This window comes from Parasteatoda tepidariorum, chromosome 6 (assembly GCF_982258835.1).
Source record: "Parasteatoda tepidariorum strain Cologne lab strain chromosome 6, Ptep-v5.0, whole genome shotgun sequence".
Classification (NCBI taxonomy): Eukaryota; Metazoa; Arthropoda; class Arachnida; order Araneae; family Theridiidae; genus Parasteatoda; species Parasteatoda tepidariorum.
Genome location: NC_141760.1, coordinates 55,782,618 through 55,803,311, shown reverse-complemented (window position 1 = coordinate 55,803,311; position 20,694 = coordinate 55,782,618). Strand labels below are relative to the sequence as shown.

Genomic DNA, 20,694 nt, shown 5'->3' with positions numbered 1-20,694 from the left:
GTGAATAATGTTTTGGTGCCAAAGTATAATTTCATTAGAATGTTTTGGCAATATATTTCGCACTGCTGATAAATATATTAGGTTTTTTAATGTTGGCAACATCTAGTTTATTTACAAAATGAAACCTTGCAATTAGGATCGTAGCTGTCAAAATAGTGATAATTTTTACCTACCCTTTTATTAGCAACCCAATATTTTGTTCTAAATGTTTGAAGCATATATCTTGCACAGTCTTAACTGCCTTATTTTCTTAGACAATGTCTTTTTCAAATAATTTAACTACACATATTTTTCGACGCATTTGGAAATATATTCTTAGCTGGTGCGTTTGCTTTCATTTTGAAATTTTCTGTCTTTAGTTACCATATTTTGATAGATTATGCTTTAGACAATGTATAAGTATAGTCTATCTCTTTGGTTGAAAAGTTATACTGCCAGTACAGGTAATAGTTTACAATCGGGGGCTCCTCTCATTTTTGGCGATTTGTAAATAAGCGAATATATATGTAAATAAACTAAAAACCAATCGTAAACAAAAATTCCGGTAACCCGAAGGTGACGTCATTGAAAGCAAAGACCGCAAAGTATATTAAGGTAAATAGAAATGGAATTTCAGCATAACTGACCGAAAATTATCACCAAACCATGGATCCCCGATTATACACTATAGTCCCTGTCTGTTTTCCAGCTGTTTGGTATAATAACTTTTTGTTCTTTTTAATGTCATATAGGCACAGAGACAGTCAACCGTAATAAATATTTGATTTCTTAACTACTACGATTCAGATTGTAAGATGCCGAAAAGAAGGTACGATGAAGATCCAGAAGGTTTGTCTGTTCCTCTACCAATTCAGAATTTCTTATGGAGACAGACTAGGTAAATATAGAAAAGGTTCTATATCTGGGAAAAGCTGAAAATTTCACGGTATCTTGTTAATGTTTGACATATTCTTAATAAAATTGAAAGAGTTTAATTATTAAGAGTTTCCTTTTCTTAAGGTTTACTATCTAACTTACTTGGCATTCAATAACACTTAAATAATATTTTTATGTTCTTATTTCATTAGCCATAGTGTCAAATTTTAGGGAATAGTGCATTTCCTTAATAGAACTGGCAAAATAATTGTTGAGTTTTGGTAACAACTAGCCAGTAAAATGCATAAAACTAAAAAAGTAATTTATATAAAACCCCATAAAATTTGTAAATTTACAAGCTTGAAAGTTAAAACGTGTTGTCGGAGTTAAATCAAAGGAAAAACTTTCTGTGAACACAAAATCTTAATTAAAAAACTTTATGCAAGCATTGATTCAGTCTTGCAGCTAATCTGTATATTTTATTCATCCTTTGTCCCACCTCATTTTCATGTAATTCATTTGAAAATCACTCTTTTTTTTAAAAAAGGAAATATAAAAATCTAATAGACAAAATAGGAAAGCCTTGCTCACTTCTTGTATTTCTTCAAGAAGTTGGAGGAATAGCTTAGACTAAAATATTTCAGATAAGCCCTGTTGTGGAATTCAGTCTCGCGGTAGGCCATGACTGCCTATAGAACCACTTTCACCGAATTGGCATTTTCCCGAGTCCTAATTGGCTACTTTGTGGAATAGACAAAATTATGGACATGAACCATTTGTAAGGATGCACAGCTCTGTGTGGGGGCTCTGAGATGAAGAGGTTCTGGAGCACTTGACATCTGCTAATGGGACATTGACTTTTTTCTTTTATTGTGTTCGATTTTATTCATGTTCTTTGTTAATATTGTAAGAGTTTGTCATTTTCCTTTGTTATTGGAAATAAAATAAAAAAATTTTAAAATGTTTAATTTCTGTATTCTTTATTAATATTTTGTAATTAATATAGGTGATGTATAAAATTTTATATCCTCTGTTTGACATGGCGATATATCATATGATCAAAAATCTCTAAATCAATCAATAATAAATCTATAACCAAGCAAAATGTTAATTCTAAAAAAAGTGCTTCTATAACATCAATAGCATTGCTTGATTTTTAAAATTAAAATAATAAAGATGGATTGACTTAAGACTGACAACTTAAAGTAAAAGCAAGCACAAACCTTATTTTAATTTTTTTTTAAAAATTAAAAATGGCCTGAGGGTTATTAGTTTAAATATAGGAATAAAACTGTAACAAAGTATTTCACTTACATGTATTTAAAAAAAAATGAAAGTGAAAAACAAATCAAATCAAAGAAATGTTCATTTAAGTAAAACATTTGTTAAATGTGTTGGAAAAATCATACTTTTGAAACATTGTTAGACCTTTCAAATTCGTCAAATTCTGTACTTAATAATCATAAAAATAAGTTTGAAACATCATTAGATCTTTCAAATTCTGTACTTAATAAATATAGAAATAAATGTATGTCTTGTTTTATTTATTTATTATTATTATTTTCGTTTTGACTATACAATCGACTAAAGATTTATCAATTTAAAAATAATACATCAAGCTAAAAAAAATAATAGTTAGTTTAAAAATAATACATTTTTAAACAAACACATATTGAAGGGAAATTTTTTAAAAAAAGCACTGTTGTTAAACTATTAAAAAGCGTCAAATCATTACTTAACTTTTTATTTTATTAAAAAAAATTTGTAATTTTAACTAATTACGAATTTTTTTTAAAAAATAACTAATGCAAACATTGTTTTTAATTTTCTCAAAAATAAAAACTAAATAAATATAGGCTTTATTTTAATATTTTTTATAATTTAAAAAGACTGAAGCTTTATGGGTTTAAAAAAAATCAAATTATTATATACTTATGTGCATTGAATGAATTTTCTCCGTTAATAAATTTTCTCAGTAATTAAAATTCTGCAAGTAAAATTTTAATGGCGCTTTTAAATCACTTTCTGATGCCCTCAATTTATGCCGATAATATCACAAATCCATGCAGTGTTTCGATTGTATTTTTAGCAGTTATTGTCATTGATTTCCACCTGGTTTTTAAGCATCCTGATATATTTCGGGCAAAATGGGAGATTTGAATCTCGCAATTAAATATTTAATTATTCATGCAATGATTCTATAGATTTTTTAGCAGTTTTTGCTATTGATTTCAGTTTAGTTTTTGAAATCAGATATTTTTAATATATTTGTTGCGACAACTGAATCTGAAAATGAAATAAGCATTTAGTATCTCCTTTTTGAAACAGCTGATTCGCTTGATTTCGTAGTCGATCTTTTTTGCGGTAGTTACTGTTACAGATTTTACGATTTTGATTTTTTTTAATGAGATAATGATTTACAAATTGCTGATAATGAATTGCAAATAATGATTATTGATTTGGAAAATAATTAGCATGTTTTTCCCCTTACCAAAGGCGAGAGTATTGCTCAAATATTAGAATAAAAATGAATATATATTCAATTAGAAAATCCTATTCAAATGAAATAAAATTGTATTTATATACATATATTTGTAAACATTTTTATTTCTTTAAATTAGTAACATGTGTATTTGTTATTATTAAAAGTATCTTGCAGAAAGATATTAGTGCTAGTAAGGTTTCTTATAGAAAGCTTGAAAAAAATCTGCCACAAGGTTTCTCTTTAATATTATGAAAAATTTAAGTAAAAAAAAAAATTTTGTTAATGAAAACTTCATTTAATTCATAATTAAAGTGAAAAATAGTAGACATGTTTTAAGTGCTCAGAAATAGTGTTCATTAGCACATGATTGGACAATACAAGAAGGATGAGAACAGGTTTAAAATTAAAGATGATAGTACTAGACATTTCTTGACTATTCTTTAAATGTCTTTTATTCAGTCTTGAAGAGTCCATTCTATTTAATGATGCAAGCTTTATATTTTTTATTACTTCTTATTATATTTTTAACAATTTTAAAATGATAGTGAGATTAAGTAATTGTTTCTTACCTTGCTAACTATCTTTTCTTTCATTTATATTTTTTGTTGCAATTTTTAATGTTCACTTGGAAATTGTTTAATATCTTAAAACATATGTTATTCCTCTTATTTAGTCCATTTATTCGACCCAAATATGGAAAACTTCATGAAGCATCTTGTATGGTAAGTTCTTTGAACTTTTAGTGCACTTTTATTAATGAGCTTAATATAATTTATTAATTCCCATTATTAATTTTATTCTTAAAATGTTAAATCATAAAAAAAATTATTTCAGTATTTTTTGGATTTTTTTTTCCTCTGAAATTTATAATGTAATTTTTATCATTTTGTCGCTCATGTTTTCTCAAAATGTTTGTATTTGTATAAATGATTTGTATAAGTGATTATGCTATAATTTTTTCAGGAGCAACGTGAAGCATGCAAAGTAAGCTTTTTATAAATATTTTTAAGTTTATATTATAAAATCGATAAACATGTACATTTTAAAATTAATAATTTCCATTTCAGTCCTTTGAAAAAGTACTTGTGCAAAATATTCAGTTCGGTCTTTCACCTAGTCTCACCCAAGCAATTAAAAGTATTAGTAGGTTAGTATAGTTTGATTTTTTTTTTTTTTTTTAAATTTGTGTAAAATGTTTTTTTTAAATGAAGCTTGTTTCCTTAATTTTTTCATCATTTGTTACTTAATGTAATTTATAACCTTATAAAAAAAGAAACTTCTATATGAATGCCATATGAAAATAATTTTTGAAAATAAAAATTTTTTATTTGTAAAGTAGTAATGTCTCTATCGGTAATTAAGTAATACTGTGAGCGTCGGTGTAAGGGTCCCAGTTTTAAGGAGGACAAAATTAAAGCACAGTATCAATAGTTCTCTAAATTTTAAATTTTTTTAAAAAAAATTATTAAATCTACTAAATATCTGTAAAAAGGTTAATTATTTTTATCTTTTGCCTATTTCTAATACTAAGATGCATTTAAATAATTCATGAAAATTTTCTTTATTTGTCTGAAGTATTAAAAGGGACTTTTTGTGATTTCTAATTATTGCAGGGGTTATGTACCCAATATCCCCCACCAATTATGCTCATTAGTAGTAATGTTATTAAATCACATCATTAAGTACTAAATTACTGCCATTGACTTCCATATCACAGCTATATAAACAAAACAAATAAAAACAAAATATTTTATGGAGCCATAGAATTTTTAGTTATTGTAGTTGCTTTAAAATAGTCTTAAAAAAACAAAAAACGTTTACTTATAAGAATTCAAAGCTTTGAAAAATATAAGTATATATAGTTTCCTTTTAGTGTAATGTCACTAGAACAACATTACTGTAAATTTTATTTTTAGATGGCGATTAATTCAAGCTGCATTTCCCCATGTAATGCATTGCTGTGCTGCTCTTCTTTATCGACGTAAAGATAGATGTCTTGATAAACTTGGTACAGCTGAAACTAAATTGCTGTATACGCTGCAATGGATAATATTAGATGCTATTGAGGAATGTGCTGATGCAGAAGCAGAACAAGGCTTTTATCATCCACCTAGTCATTACCTATTCCCTATTTCTTCAATTCAGGTAAATTACAATTTTAATTTCATGTGTATATTCTATTGAACTATTTTTTTTTTTTGTTATTTATTTATTTTGTTTCAAGTATTTTCTTATAGGGCAGAAAAAAAACTTTGTGTAATTTATTGAATGAAATAACTTAAAATATTGAGTACTACTATGGTTATAAAGTTAATTTTTTCCTTTAAATACACTTTTTATTCACTGATGTCATCTGTCTGGTGTTACATACAGTGTCTGAACAATTTTGGTTTTCATATTCCTTTCCCACTTGAAGTATTTCTTCATTTTTGAGGAGAATATGAAATAATTGTTGTAAAGAAAGTATAACACAGGGTGCATAACTTTTTTAAAAAGTGCCTAAAGATGCTTATTTTTCATTTACATTTTTAAAAGGCCCTTAAAGGTGCTTTTTTTTATTCAGGATTTGTAAACAGTGCTTAATTTTCTATCTTTTAAAAATAGATTTTTTCTTTGCCGTGTCGATTATAGTTCTAAATTACAAAAAATGCATGATTTTTGCAATTTTTACTGCAATATTTATCAAAAACTAGTTGTTCTATCATGATTATGTAAAGTTTTTGAAAACGTTTTTGAATTTTATTGGTTTTATGTTTATAAATTAAGAACTTTGAATGATAGAAAAAAATAATTTTTATTACTGCACAGATCTTAATTCTGTTTTTTGTAAAGTGATGAAAAATATTTTTTGAGTGCTTAAAAGGTGCTTATATTTTGTTCAAAAATCTGGCTACCCACCCTGTAACATTTTTAGCATTATTTATCTTTACCTTAAATTTCAAAGATTGTCTTGATTGAAATCTTGATTCTTAAATTAAAAATTTTATTTGCTTTGTGATTAGGTCTTTTTAAATTTTCCTTATTAATTTATCCTTTTAGGTCAGATTATGTATCTTATGCACTACTATTATCATTTCTAGAAGATAATTCCCTCATTACATATCTCAAATTATAAGAATAACTGCTTTCAGATTAAATTTTCAAAAATAATTTAATCACAACAGTTTTTTAATGAAAATAGTTTTTTTTTTTATGTTTATGTACTATTACTAAATAGTTAACAACTAATTAAGATAAAACAACTTCTTAGAAATAAGCTCAATTAACATGTCTGGGTAAGTAATCAGTATTCTGAAGAAATGCTGTGACACCAGAAGTTTTAAAACTATTCAAAAGTTTGAAATCTATACATTTTACAGAAATATCAAAGAAGGGCCTCACTGTCCAGGCTATGTACATAAAGCAATCTGTATATAAATAATAAAAACTTATTTAATACTCACAGTTTGTGTCTGTATTTTTAAATTTTTCCACAAAACTTCCTACTTGAGTTTTTTCACAAAAACCTACAATTTTTGAGCGGTTTAAAAAAAATTAAGTCAATGATGCACCTAAATTGATGTTTTTCAATGAGATCAGAGAAAAAAGTTTTAGTCTTAAATATAAGCTAATTTTCTGCAACTATTTATCAATAATTTATTGCTTTGACTATGTAATCTAGATATTTTGTTTGGTATCATTAAGCAAAGCATTATATTTATTAATTGCACATATTATTAAATATAATTTAGTGATAAATATAACTTTTCCTATTAAAAATTTTGAAACTTCTTAAAAATATTAATTTTTTTAAAGTAAAAATTGCAATAAAAATATTTGGGGTATCATAATGAAAACAGGTGACATAATATTGCAATCAAATAATAATATAATTATAATCCAAAAGTGTATTATAAACCATGAAAAATGTATTCAATTTGTACTTCTGATGAAATGTAAAGTTTTATCAAATTTTAATCCAAGCATGAAAATTTAAAAACACCCAATAGGTTCTCTGTGCACTACTGTATTCTTTAGATGAGCAGATTTCGTGTTTTTATCTTTATCAAAATTACATTAGTGCACTTTGATAACATATAGCCTACATTTAACTTATGTGAATTGGTAACGTTTTATAGTTTTTCAAATGATCTCAATTGTTTTGTCATAAAATTTTGAGGAAACCCACTTAGCCAATAATGGTTATTTCTTTTAAAATGGGCCTAGCCAAAGAAAAAAAATGTACAGTTTTGTTTCCTGATTTATTTGAAGACAAAATGACTTAAAACAGTTTTTCAGTAAGTTCTTTTAACCAGCAAACAGTGTTGCCACCATTGTCTAACAATTGTAAAGTACTCATCCAAAATGAAGGCAGTATTTATATTCTATTCTAATTTGTAATGTAGAAGCCATTATAATTTATATAAAAAATTTATAAAAGTTTATCTTGAACTTGGGGAGAAATGCAAGTTATTTAATTACTTATCCTAATATGCATCCAACAACTTCATCATGCTACATACTATCAAACAAGAGGTAAAATTGATATAATCCCCAATGTTAACAAAGCATTAGCAAGTAGCACCTGTGGATTGGTGCATTTGATGCCGCGAATCCACAGATCTGCCCAAAGTATTAGTTAAAACAGTTTTATAATACTAAAAAAATGAATAGTAAAATTAAAAGAAAGCTTCATATATGGAATATTATATTTTAAATCTTCCAAGCCTTGTGCCCTTAGGATATATTTATACTGAAATTTTCTTTCTATGCCCCTTTTTCCCATGGGATAATATGGGTAACAATCAGGTAATTAGTTGGTTTTCTGATGAATCTGAAAGTTTGTGCAAGGCTAAGACTAATGTTCAGAGTGTTAATGCAAATGATATTTAAATTTATGAATTGCATAAAAAATGCTGTTAAAAATAATTGAAATTGCTTAAATTGATATGATTGTTATGATCTTTAGTTACGAATTAAAACATTTAATTCATAATTTTTTTGTTGCTACTAAAGACTAACGATGTTTTTTTTTTTAAAATTGTCTATTAAAATTTCTTCATTCAACAATAAATGAATAAGGCATTTCATATGACGTTTCAGAATATTCCCTCTATATATTGTGCTTGGGGTAAAAATAATTATTAAAAAAAAAATTCCTATTAATTTTTCAAGTGCTTTTGATCACCATAATAATAATATTTTAAATGAATTTTTCAATATTATCTGAACTGCTGTAGTCATTCATTTTTTATTTAATGAGGAAGTTTGATATCATTTCTCTGTTGAAATTGAGAAATTCTTCCTATTTGTAGAATTCTTTTTAGTTGGGAACCCATGTCTTATTTAATGTATCTTCTTCAGGAAAATAAGTTATAAATTTCGTGACCCTAGGCACTCTGATTTTTTTATTTCATTTTATTTTTCACTTCTTTTATTTTTATACCAGACTCTGTATGTAACCCTATTTAATTTCATTACCTGAGTATGTAATAACATGAGAGTTTTGCATATCCATTTCTAGATTTTATACCACCAAATATTTCATTGAATCAATTTTGATTTTTAATTGGTCAATTCTGCATTTTTTTCTTAAATTTATAAATTTCAACAATTTGTTCGGTTTTTCTTCTAAATTTATAAGTATTAACAGTATTTGATGATTTTCTAATAAACTTTTTTTTCATCCTAGGTTTTTGTTTACTTGTTTGCACCATTAGGAGATTTTTTGAGACACTCAGACTTTATGACAAGTTTCCGTTTGGAAAATGGCTTAAAATTGTGGGAATCTCTTTGGGAATATAGGCACCCAAATGTTGCTTGTTTTACTACTCATGTGCTCCCAAAGCGCACATTTTTAAAAGGAAGAAGAGAAAAACAAACTGCCACCAAATTTGGAGATGTTTTTATTGGTGGGGGTATGTAAACATGCATGTTTTATCGTACTGTTTTTGACTTCTACTTAATATGATTGTGAGCAATTTCTTAATCTTTTTTGAATGGAGATTGAGTTTAAACTTTATAAATAATTTGTACCAAGTGGGTGTAATCTGTACTTTAAAATTCTATCATAGCTTTAATTTAAACATAGATATGCCATATTTATAATAATCAGGATATGTGACTTTTTTTTAAAATAATTTGAAAAATTTTGTTTTACAATTGGTTACATTTTATAATTATAATTGAAATATTATTATGATAAATCATTACAATATATTGGAAACTATATCAATTCATTAAAAATTGTTTGTAGTAATACATAATAAATGAAAATTTCAAGAATCAAAATTATTGAAAATGAAGGTATATCATTATAAATGACTAAAAAACAGCCTAAAATAAGCAAATATTACAAAATAATTTTTTTAAATAAACCTTTTAAAACAATTAAATAGTGAGGCCTTATACTTTAAGGGCAGGTTGATAAAATATTACATTGCAGAACAACTTAGTTCACCAATTGAAAAAAAAATTACTCTATGAGAAAGGAAAATTTAAATTTATCTTAAAACAGCTGTTTTTTTTTAAATGTAATTTCCTTTTAAAATTGTATGTACTTTAAGATTCAGAAATATATTTGCAGTTTTAAAATTGAGAATTGGTAGAAATTTCATTGTTATTACAATTTTTGCAAAAATATCTTTTTTACTTTTTACAGAAGTAAAAAAAAAGAAAAAAATGCAGTAAAATTTCACTCTTCTTTATTTCCATTCTGAAGAATAATAAGATTTTTAAAATTTCATTGAAAAAGGTACCAGGTAGTTATATAATTTTGTTAATTGAAGCTTATAGCACTGCAATATATTTACAATAAATTTTAAAAATATAAAACTGATAAAAAAAATGTAAATAATCTCATGTTACTATGCTTTATACATTTTTTAAATCAAAGATTTTTTATTGAAAAATAAGTTAATATAAATCATGATTTAAATCAACGAACCCTGATATTAATATTAGTAAACAATTGATTGGTTTTAAAATAAATTATTGCATACTGCCCATGATAAACAAATTGAAATCTGGTCATTTGGATGAAAAGTTATTCAGGTTATTTGCTTTTTTGTATGCTGTACACTATCTGATTTAATAATAGCTACAAGTTTGATTATTAAATAATGTGCTAAACACTTATTGCTTATTTACATTCTTCTCTAAGTTCCAGAGTTTTAAAGTGGGTGTCACTAATTTTTCTGTTCTTTTATTGTTTTTACGTCAAAGATAAATCTTTTGCATAAAATGTAACCACCTATATTATCATAAAAAAATAAATGGTGTTCACAAACTTTGTGAAAATTGATTTTTATTACCTTTCAGTTGTTATTTAGCATCACACTTAGCAAAAAATATTAAACCTTGATATTTAGTTTGGGATTAAGAAAAACATAGCCATATGTTGTGCAACATCTGTATTTTTAAGATATTGGAAACTTTCTATGCTTTTAAATGTTATAGTCTCTTTGAATTTCATTTCTTATGGTGAAATATTAATTTATGAATTTGAACAATGCTCATGATGTTTTATTTATTTCTATCAAAATTTATGGGCTTAAGTTGAACTTATTTTTATTTTCAGGTGCTGCAAAACGCTTGAGTAAAGATCAATGCACCACATCTGTTGATAGTAGTGACACTGGGCCTACTGTAACAAGTCCTGCATCAACTGGATCTGAAAATGTAAACTTTTCTTTGAGATTTTTTGAAATCTTTTTTCTTTCTTTTTTTTGTAGTTCTCTTTTTAAAGTTTCATCGTAATTTAGTAACTTTTATTGTATTTATTCCCGGTTTTATTTATACATGTAAACTAGTGTCTACAAATACCTGGTACCCAGTCCCCGTAACTGCTAGAAAATAATAGCAATGTGTTTTAACTTTTTATAAATATACAGCTTCAAAAAGTACTAGAACTAGTAATTAAATAAAAAAATGAATAGTACTTTTTATAGAAAAACAATTAACTTTTAAGATATACTATTCATTGTATTGAATTTAAAAATTTTTGCAATTTAAAAATTATGTTTTTAAAACTTTTACAAAATTGATATATTAGAAAAGAATTTTTAAAAAATTTATTGGGAATCATGTAAGCATTTTGCATATCACTTTTTCTGTGTGTGAAATGTTTTATGCTTTCAAGAATAGTTATATGTTCTTTTAAAATACAGAAAGGAGAAACAGAAAGTGACAAATCATCGCCTAAAGAACTTGAGCCTAAGAAAGATGATTTTTTTTGTGAGTTATGCTCCACTCCAGCTGTAAAATTAAAGGTACGTTATATTCTAATTTTTTTTCACATTACATTTTTTTCCTCAAATGTAGTAATTTCAGTTTATAAGTTACGAATAGTGAAAGATCTACTTTTACAAAAAAAAGTAAGATGTTTTTGAGGTTGACAGATGTAAAAATATACACCTAAGGTAGAAAATGGGGTTATGTTTTGCACCCAAAATAACAATTTATAAACCTCTATTTCAATCTCATTTACTCCTCATGAAATTATCTACACCTCAAGTATACTTATTCGCTTGAAGTGTAGAAAAAATAGCCTGTACACATCAAAAATTAATCTCTTTAAGCTGCTTGCTCTAAAGTAGATTTCCAACAACCTGAAGTGTGAACAAAACAACTTCATACTCCTTGATTATACACCTTGAGAGGTTGATCTCTAAAACTGTTTTTGAAGTCAACTTCAAATAAACCTTAAATCAACCTTGACTCCTCAAGACAACTTCAAAAACACTTTGCATTTTTGTAAGGATCATCATGTATAATCAAAGATGACATTAACTGCTCAATTGGAAGCAAAGATTCTAAGTTTAAATTGTTTAGGGTACTGAAATAATAGGAGTTAGTAAATTGAAGGGAAAGAACTGTAAATAATCTCCAAAGTGACTGTATTATTAATAGTTGATGGAGGACAAAGTTACCCAATACACTAGATAAGTTACATAAAAATCGAATATATATGATCAGGATAAGAAGAGATTATAAACAAATATTTACATTATGAGGTTGCATATTAGGGTGCATATGAGGTTGCATAAACTGCATTGCCCAACATGCATGTGAACATTTCAATCAAGCAAGTAGTTTTCATCTTAACTTGCCCAGCAGGGCAGGTATGTATATATAATAATAAAAGTCTTAAATAAGACCTCCAAATTTTAAGGTTCCTCAAAATTTGAGGGTAAATTATGACCCTCAAAAGATCGTCGAGGTTTCAGATGGGATGAATAAACGGCACCTAAGGAAGGGGGAAAATAAAATCGATTATATTTGAAAAGTCCTTATTGTTATTGAGTTTTAATTATATAAATAAAAATTTATAAATTAAAATTCTTTGCTTTTTTTATTCACTTAGTCATACTTATTTTTATTAAAAATCAATTTCCCCTAGCTCTGTGCATGAGAAAATAATTAACATAATGTAAATAATGAAAATAAATATGTTTAGATGGCAATGTGAAAGCAAGCAAACACAAGCAAAACATCATGTCTGTCACATTGTTTTAAAATCACTTGGTCACTTGATGACAATCTTCTGAACACTCGTGGAATAAATCATTTGAACTGGTTCAGTCAGTTTCTCTCTTATCAAAATTATGCAAAGATTTGAAATTCAATTAAAGGTGCAATTGTACATTTTATAATCTTGTTTTTTTTTACTCTATATTGACTCTTTATCTTAAAATTTCTATATTAAACCAATAAACTATTTATTAATTACAATATTCAAATTTATGATACTCCAAAAAGCAAACGAATGTATACTAATGGTTAGTCGAATTTCTGCTAGATCATAGTTTTTCTTCCCCTCAGATTTGAGTTATGGTGAATTGATTATAACTACGGTTGGTTGTTTCTACTTCATTTTTCAAAAATATCCCTTAAGTTTCCTATTATATACCCATCCAAAATTGAGTAAAATGTGATTTTTTTTCAAACTTTTTCTAAAATTAAAAATCCATTTGTAAGGAATGTCTCATAATCATCTTCATTTCATAAATAAAGCAAAAGGCAAGGATGTAAAATGAAAACAATCAATTAAACTAAGGTATCAGGAGAACTGGGACCTGCGCTCCTGCAATTGACTGGGCGTCATTTACGGATTCATTTATGCAATTATGTTATTTTATTTCTGGTGAATATTTTAAGCCATTTTTGTAAGGTAGATTAATCCATAATCAAGTCTGCTCACTATCTTAAAAGCATTCTGAAAATTATGGGTTTATTTACAGAAATACATAATAAACATACTATACTTCTGTAAATATTAGATTGTGTTCAAACTGATTTTTTTCTTCTTTTTTTAACGGTATTTAGAGCAGCAATTATCACTCTTATTTTTATTATAACTATTTTTTAGGATGATTCCAATGTCATTAAATGCAGTTGTGGGAATATTTCAATTCACGACACACCTGATGTAAAATTGCCTGAAACAGCTCTTGAATCTGCACTCAAGTGTACTCCATTAAAAACAGAAAAAATTGACATAGCAATGGCAACATATCTAGATGTGGCAGTCTTACGCTGTTTATTTATTTCACAATGGTTGGAAGAAGGAATATTTTGGGCTCTTAAATACCTATTTCAAAGGTAAAACTCCTTTAAAACCTCTGTTTTATGCATTTATTGTTGAAGTTTCTAATTTTTTCAACTTTATTAAGTATGTTAATAGTTGGACCTAAAGTTTTAATGTTTATTAGATTGAAAGAGATCAAGGAGTTATCTTCTGACGTTTCTTGCATTCGTAAGCGAAGTTTTTCCCTTCCCATTCCTGAAATTGAAATATCACTTTACCAGTCTCCGGAACAAAATAAGAAAGAGTACACTCCATCAGGTCTAGAAAATATATTCACTGTTGACAACTCCTACCAGCCTCCTAGTCACCATACCAGCATGCATGAACTTCACCAAACTACATTTGACATCCCCCAAGAAAAGCAAAGGTCAAAGAGAATGAAAGTGAGTGACTTCAAGTCATTTGTGGAAGAAAAACTCCTGGACAGGGCTTCTGGTAACTATTCATCTTCACCTCCTGAAGCGCCTGGAGTATCAGTATCAGAGCCATACCATGGGTCTGGATTTAAGTCTTGCCTCTCATCAGAGCATTTGGAGATGCAAAGGCCTAAATCAGCTCTTGCAATGCTCGACCACAAGCATTCGGAAGACACGGATTCAGCAGAGATGATTAAAGTAGAAATGGTGAGGGGACGCAGTATGCCAAGTTTACATCATTATGGCGAGCATAAGTTTGATTCGATTCCAACGAGTGTCATACACCAACCTCTATCTTTGGGTGTGAAAAAAATGCCAGCTTATCATACATTCAGTGTACCAAATCCAATAATTACTGTTACAGAACATTCTCCAGTTGCTTCAGTACAGTTTTTTCTGAATCAGGTGAGATCCCTTTGTTCAGTATAATTTGAATTTCAGTCACATAACGTTAGGAATTAGGTGTTAGTGTTTTAAATTCTTGGAAAAACTTTTGTTGCAAGTATTTTATTGTTGATTTGATCTCAGCAATTTTTTCCCCTTTCTTTTAAAGTTAAACTTAGGTTGCTCTTTTGCTAATAAAAGTTGAAGCCTCTCTTAACTGATTTAGTTACTTTTTAATAACAAATTGATTAACCGTCTATTAAGTCCCATTTGTTGATATTACAATCATCTTTACTGCCAACTTAGATGGTGGTTAAGAAAGTTAGCAGTTTTAGGTAAATTAAAAAAAAAATAAGGAAATTTCCTACAACTTAGAAAAATTCCTGTCAGCCAAGTTGTTTAGCTATGTATATATCTACCTACTTATAAAATGGTTGGGATATATATATATATATAAAATGTAGCAATTATATATATCTTATAAATAATAAATTATTATAAAATTATAGTTGAAGTATTATATTTATTAATATTTCAGGGATAATATATTCTTTGTTGTTGTTGTTGCTAATTCCCATCTGGTCTGACGGGGTCAGAGCAGATCAATAAATCCGTTGACATTAAGAAAATCCGAAACCAGACTGGGAGAGGAATGAATGTCATTCCAGTCCAGCCCTAAACAGTTTAAGATGTGCTCAGGTGATACCTGGTTTTGTTGGCATTTAGGGCAAAGAGGAAAGATCTTTTGATTAACAGAAAATGTGAGACTCAGGTGTCCACTGGCCAGTCGGGATAAGCAAGTGTTGGTTTGCCTGTCACCAGGAAGAGATGGAGAGAGTCCTGGTCTTTTTGCTTTATACCAGTAGTGAGTAGGTGGAAGCAGCCACTTTTGTTTGTTCTGGGCCTTTTGCCTTGCGAAAACTTCTAGGTATGTAAGCTCTGAGGTGGAGGGGACTGAATGGTCTAGTCCCTTCTTTGCGAGAGTGTCAGCCAACTCGTTGCCGTGGATATCGATGTGGGACGGGATCCATTGAAAGTGGGCCTCATGCTGCTGGGAAATGAGCTTTACTTTTTGTAAGATCGAAAAACTGGTTTTATCTCCAATGAGGGGCCCAATTTTTGAGGTGTTGAATTGAACTACGGCTGTCAGATAGTATCCAAGTATTTCCAAGGCTCCCTTCACTCAAGATTTTCTCTAGTCCCCTGTCGATTGCAATTAGTTTGCTTCGATAGACGGAGCAAAAATCGGGATTTCGTTGATGAAGAGTGTAGTTCTCTCGAGGTGTTTCAATAAATAGAAACAACGATGGTTCATATTTATAAAGTCGCTTATTAGTAGTGAAGAAGATGGTTATCGATTTGGTTGGGTTGAAGCTCAATTTGAGTTCATCTGTGTACTTGGACAGGGCTTCTAGTGAGTTGTTGAGTCTCGACTCAATCTCAGCAACATCGTCACCGCTACCCCAAAGAGCAATAATATATTCTTTGTTGATTTTTTAATCAATTCAGAGTTGTGAGTGAACCTCGTTCAATCACATAATTACTCAGAAATTAACCGTATTGTAAGACTTTTATCTCTTTTGAGGGGGGGAAAAAACATAACATTCTTAGAAATGTTTTAATGTGTAAAGAAATCCTCAAGAACAAATTAAAAAAAGATTAAAATTAATAATTTGTTATTTTTTATAATTTTAATTAGTTTTGTAAGTTTTCATTACAGTTGAAGAAGCTCAGTTTATTATCTCAAATCAGTTTATTATTTCAAATCAGTTTATTATTTCAAATATCAGTTTATTATTTCAAATATAATTGTTAAAAAAATTAGTTTTAAAAAAATTTAAAGCAGTTAAAATATAAAACACAATAAAATAATTTTAAAGTTTTGAAGTAAACTCTCCATTTTTTTTCCTCCCCTCTCTCTCTCTCTCTCTCTTTGAATTCCTCTTATCATATAAGGTCAGACTCAATTTACACAAAACTGTAAATTCAATTGAGTATTTGCCAGTTTTTTTTTTTTTTAAATATTTTTTGTCGTAATTCTTGAATGTGTTACATGATTTTCACTCTGTAACAAATGAGATAGAAAGCATGCAATTCGAACTCAAATAAATAATTTTAATGTGGTATTAACATTTATATCCAGATTTTTTTCTTCTTTTGTTTGAAACTTAATGATGTAAAGAAAAGTTTTTCTGTCTCCTTATTTTCAAAACTTAACAACTCAGTATTTAAAAAATATGATTATATTTGTATATTTTTTATCATATATTTTAAACTGTCAATTTTTTTTTAAAAAATAAAATAATTTGATTAAATGTTTTCTAGAGTTACTAATTACACCAATAAATGTTAATTTCAGGATTCTGTTAATGGTCAAAATGATAGTTCTCCTCCTGCAACTCCTAATCCATCAAATCAACATTTCACAATAACACGAAGCCAAACTGACTCAAATATTAAATATGATTCAGAGAGCAGTTGTGAGGCAACAGGGTCTACTTATTATATTACTTCAGATGGCGAAATAAACTTGGAAGTTGTCTTAAAGGTGCTTTTTTATGGTTTTCATTTGTTCATATTTAATTTCAGAAATTAATGTTGTGTGAAATAAATGAAATTTATTTATTTTTAAAATTAAATTGCTGTGTATATTATTTTATATTAGTTATTTATATTTGTAGTAGTTGGCGGGAACTGTCTGAAAAGCATTTAGGTTCAAACATAAAAGTTATTCAAAGTTAAATTTTTATAATTTTTAACCAGTCAGTTCAACATGAAAGTAAATTTTATGAAGAAAAGTGGACTTAAATGAATTATTTTGAAACTGCAGTTGAAACTTGAGTTTATGAATACTAGTTTAACCCTTTATTTACTCCCAAATTAATAAAAAAATTATTGGTAATGTGTGAAACTTTTGTCCCATTAAATAATGTTTATTTTACACTTTGACAAATATTTTTTTAATATTTAACAATATTTACTTATTTTTCATGAATTTTTTGATTTGAGACTTATGACACATTATAAAGTTTTAACTAAAGTTAAACATTTAAAAAAGCAATTTTATTTATAACTAGTTAAAAATATTATCAAATCAATAAAAGAAGAAAAAAAAGACGAAAATTAATCAAGGTAGAGAGATGAGAATTGAAGAATCATAAAATGGCATTCTCAAATGAAATTTCCGCTCTTAAATAGTTCCTTAGATAGTTGGTGTTCAACTTCAAATAATCATGTGTTGTCAACTAGTAATGATAGGAGGAAAATCATATTGTAGGGATTCGAGTGGGATATTTTGTCCTATATCACTGTTATATGGAAATAATATTAATAGGACTACTATGCATAAAGGGTTAAAATAACTTATATGAATTATATCTTATGGAAGCAGTTTTTTTCTGTCATGAAACTTCACAAAATTGTATGAGTTAAAACTGTTTATGCATTTCATAAAAAAATGGATTTACATTTTGTGAGATTCTCATCAAAGTAGTCAGTAATGAAAGTGCGCATCTCTAGTAAATTTGTATAAACCCGAATGCATTGAAGAAGTTACATCTTATTTTATGAAAATCTTTGTGATAAAATGGTAGCCAATTTTTTAAAATATTAGGACAGAGGGTAGTTACTAAAAAAATTAACAAGCTTAACTTTTTAAAAAATAAGAATTTTAGAAAACTGCTTATTAAATAAAATGCTGAAATAGACTACACAATTTTGCTATTACCTTATGATGAAAAGAAAAGTATTGTGTTTTTACGAAAGAATGAAATTTTTTTCATATAAAAGACAAATGTTCAATTCAATGTGTACTGGTGATTTTTTACCTAGATAATAGCTGTTCATTTTTCAAAGCTTTGTCTGGTACCTAGTTAACTGATAAGTAGGAAAAAAAACTTATAGTTTGCATAATTATATAAATCTGGTTGTTGATATGTATAGCATATAAAAATTTTTACTGAAAAATAAGGATTCTATGAATTTTTGAATTTTAAAATTATTATAAATTTGAGCATAGTAAGATTTATTTTAAATATTTTTTGCTGTTGTTTATTTCAGGCTGTTCATTCTGTTACGCTTGGTGATAGCGCATTATCACTTCGTGTGTGTGAAATAGCTCTTAATTTGCTTGATCTTTTACTGTCCTTTGGTATAATTACGAAACAATCAGAAAAAGAACGTGATCAAATTGACAAATCTGAGGAAGCGTTGATAAGCACTCCTGGAACTGACATAAGCACTATGAACCAATCAGAAAAGTCTAAATCTAGTTTTGATAAGAAAAAAGATGAGCTGACTTTGCATCATCTTTTTATGGACAGTTTATGGAGGTAAAATATGCATTTATTTTATCTATTTGTTGATTTATTTTATTGCAAGACGACACTAAATAAGCTATGAAAGAGATAGGAAAAATGTATGTCATGTCATAATCCTTCACATAATATGTAGGTAGTCCATATTTACTATTTGAAAACTAAATTATATTTCCTTTTATCTTCTCAATAAATACAATATTTTTTTTGGGGTAAACCTTAGCATTTGAGTGGAAAATTAAATTCCAGAAATAAATATTTTTTCTTTAATACCTAACATACATGCATAAGCTTTTAGAAATTATTAAATGCTTGTTGCAATGTTTTAATCTTATAAAGTAATTATTATTAACTTTACTCTTTAAAAAAGTATTAAATTTCGGAAACTTAGAAAGGAGAATTACTACCTTGGACATATAGCAATTTTTAGCTAAATCACTGGTTCTTTATTCATTCTTCATGAAGTATATGTTTAATTATCACTAAATTTTTTGCCCGGAAAAAGCGCCTTGATTGGTTTAGCCTTTGTTATTCTATCCTTATTTCAAAAATGAATAGTTTTCTAATTTCAATCATGAAATTTTTTTTTTTTTTTTTTTTTTTTTTTTTTTTTTTTTTTTTTTTTTGCTACTGACTGTTTATTAACAAAGTACAATGATCTTTTTATAAATTTTATTGTTCTTATTGGATTAAAGAAATAATAAACACATAGCAAATTTCAGTCGTCATATTTTGAATTTTTTTACCAAATTTTCAAATTTAAATACAATTTTAAATCTGTATTCAATTCATGAATAGGAATTTTTCTACATTGTATTTATCTTTGTAGCATATTTGTGTCTTCCTTTGGGTATGATAACTATACATATTTTCAAAAATATATTTTCAGATAAAAGTTTGTCATATGCAACTAATTTTTTGTTTAAATCTATTCTTTTTTGTTTAATCTATATTGGATAATGTTTTGAAATGTAACTTAATTTTTTTTTCTTTTAAAAGAGGCCAAAATTTTAAATTAATATTATTTGGAGGAATAAATATTAATTACAAAATAAATACTAATTACAGTACAGAACCCGTTATTCGGAAATCAGAAAACCGTAAAACCAAAAAACCGGAACGAAATTCGGTACATTTTCCCGCCATTTTTAAAAACATTTTTTTTTTATTTTGCCCTTAAGATTTTAGGATTTTTCTTTCTTTTTTGAAAGATGTTTACCTTACCATCATTTTGGAAATAATCATTAGTGTATTACTTCATATTTTTTTCTTCTTTTTAAGATTATTTCCAAATATTTTTTTTTAGTTGGGTTTAACAATAAAAAAAACGGCCTTTTGTAGCGATTCAGAAAACCGGAAAAATCAGTTATCTGGAATACCGATCGTTCCGGATAATCGGTTCCCTACTGTACAAACATAATATGATTTGAAACTAAAGTTTCAAATTAACGGTATATATTATAGACAAGTGAGTAAAATTTCACAAATTATTTTTTTGTTAACTATAAAATTATTTATAGCCAATTGTTTAAGCCTTTTTCTACTATTCTTTAAATACTTAATAATTATGTCAATATTTACTTAAGTTTTTTGCTTTGTTCATTTTTAGTTTTATTAAATTTTGCCTTTATTTATTAAACTCAAATTGTATTTTTGTCAAATTTTTTTTTT

The 20,694-nt window shown here is 27.2% G+C and overlaps 1 protein-coding gene across 1 annotated transcript in view; it reads left to right on the top strand.

Moving 5' to 3' along the window:
- The first annotated feature begins 79 nt into the window (after positions 1-79).
- Positions 80-20,694, top strand: part of unc80 (unc80, NALCN channel complex subunit) — a 97,540-nt gene continuing 76,925 nt past the window's right edge. The window contains exons 1-13 of the mRNA XM_043046998.3: positions 80-322; positions 732-877; positions 4,014-4,062; positions 4,304-4,324; positions 4,408-4,487; positions 5,257-5,485; positions 9,012-9,237; positions 10,899-10,999; positions 11,488-11,589; positions 13,689-13,921; positions 14,032-14,728; positions 17,067-17,255; positions 18,767-19,038. Of these exons, the coding sequence (XP_042902932.2) occupies positions 795-877; positions 4,014-4,062; positions 4,304-4,324; positions 4,408-4,487; positions 5,257-5,485; positions 9,012-9,237; positions 10,899-10,999; positions 11,488-11,589; positions 13,689-13,921; positions 14,032-14,728; positions 17,067-17,255; positions 18,767-19,038 (2,282 nt within the window). The 5' untranslated portion in view covers positions 80-322; positions 732-794. The remainder of the gene's footprint in view (positions 323-731; positions 878-4,013; positions 4,063-4,303; positions 4,325-4,407; positions 4,488-5,256; positions 5,486-9,011; positions 9,238-10,898; positions 11,000-11,487; positions 11,590-13,688; positions 13,922-14,031; positions 14,729-17,066; positions 17,256-18,766; positions 19,039-20,694) is intronic.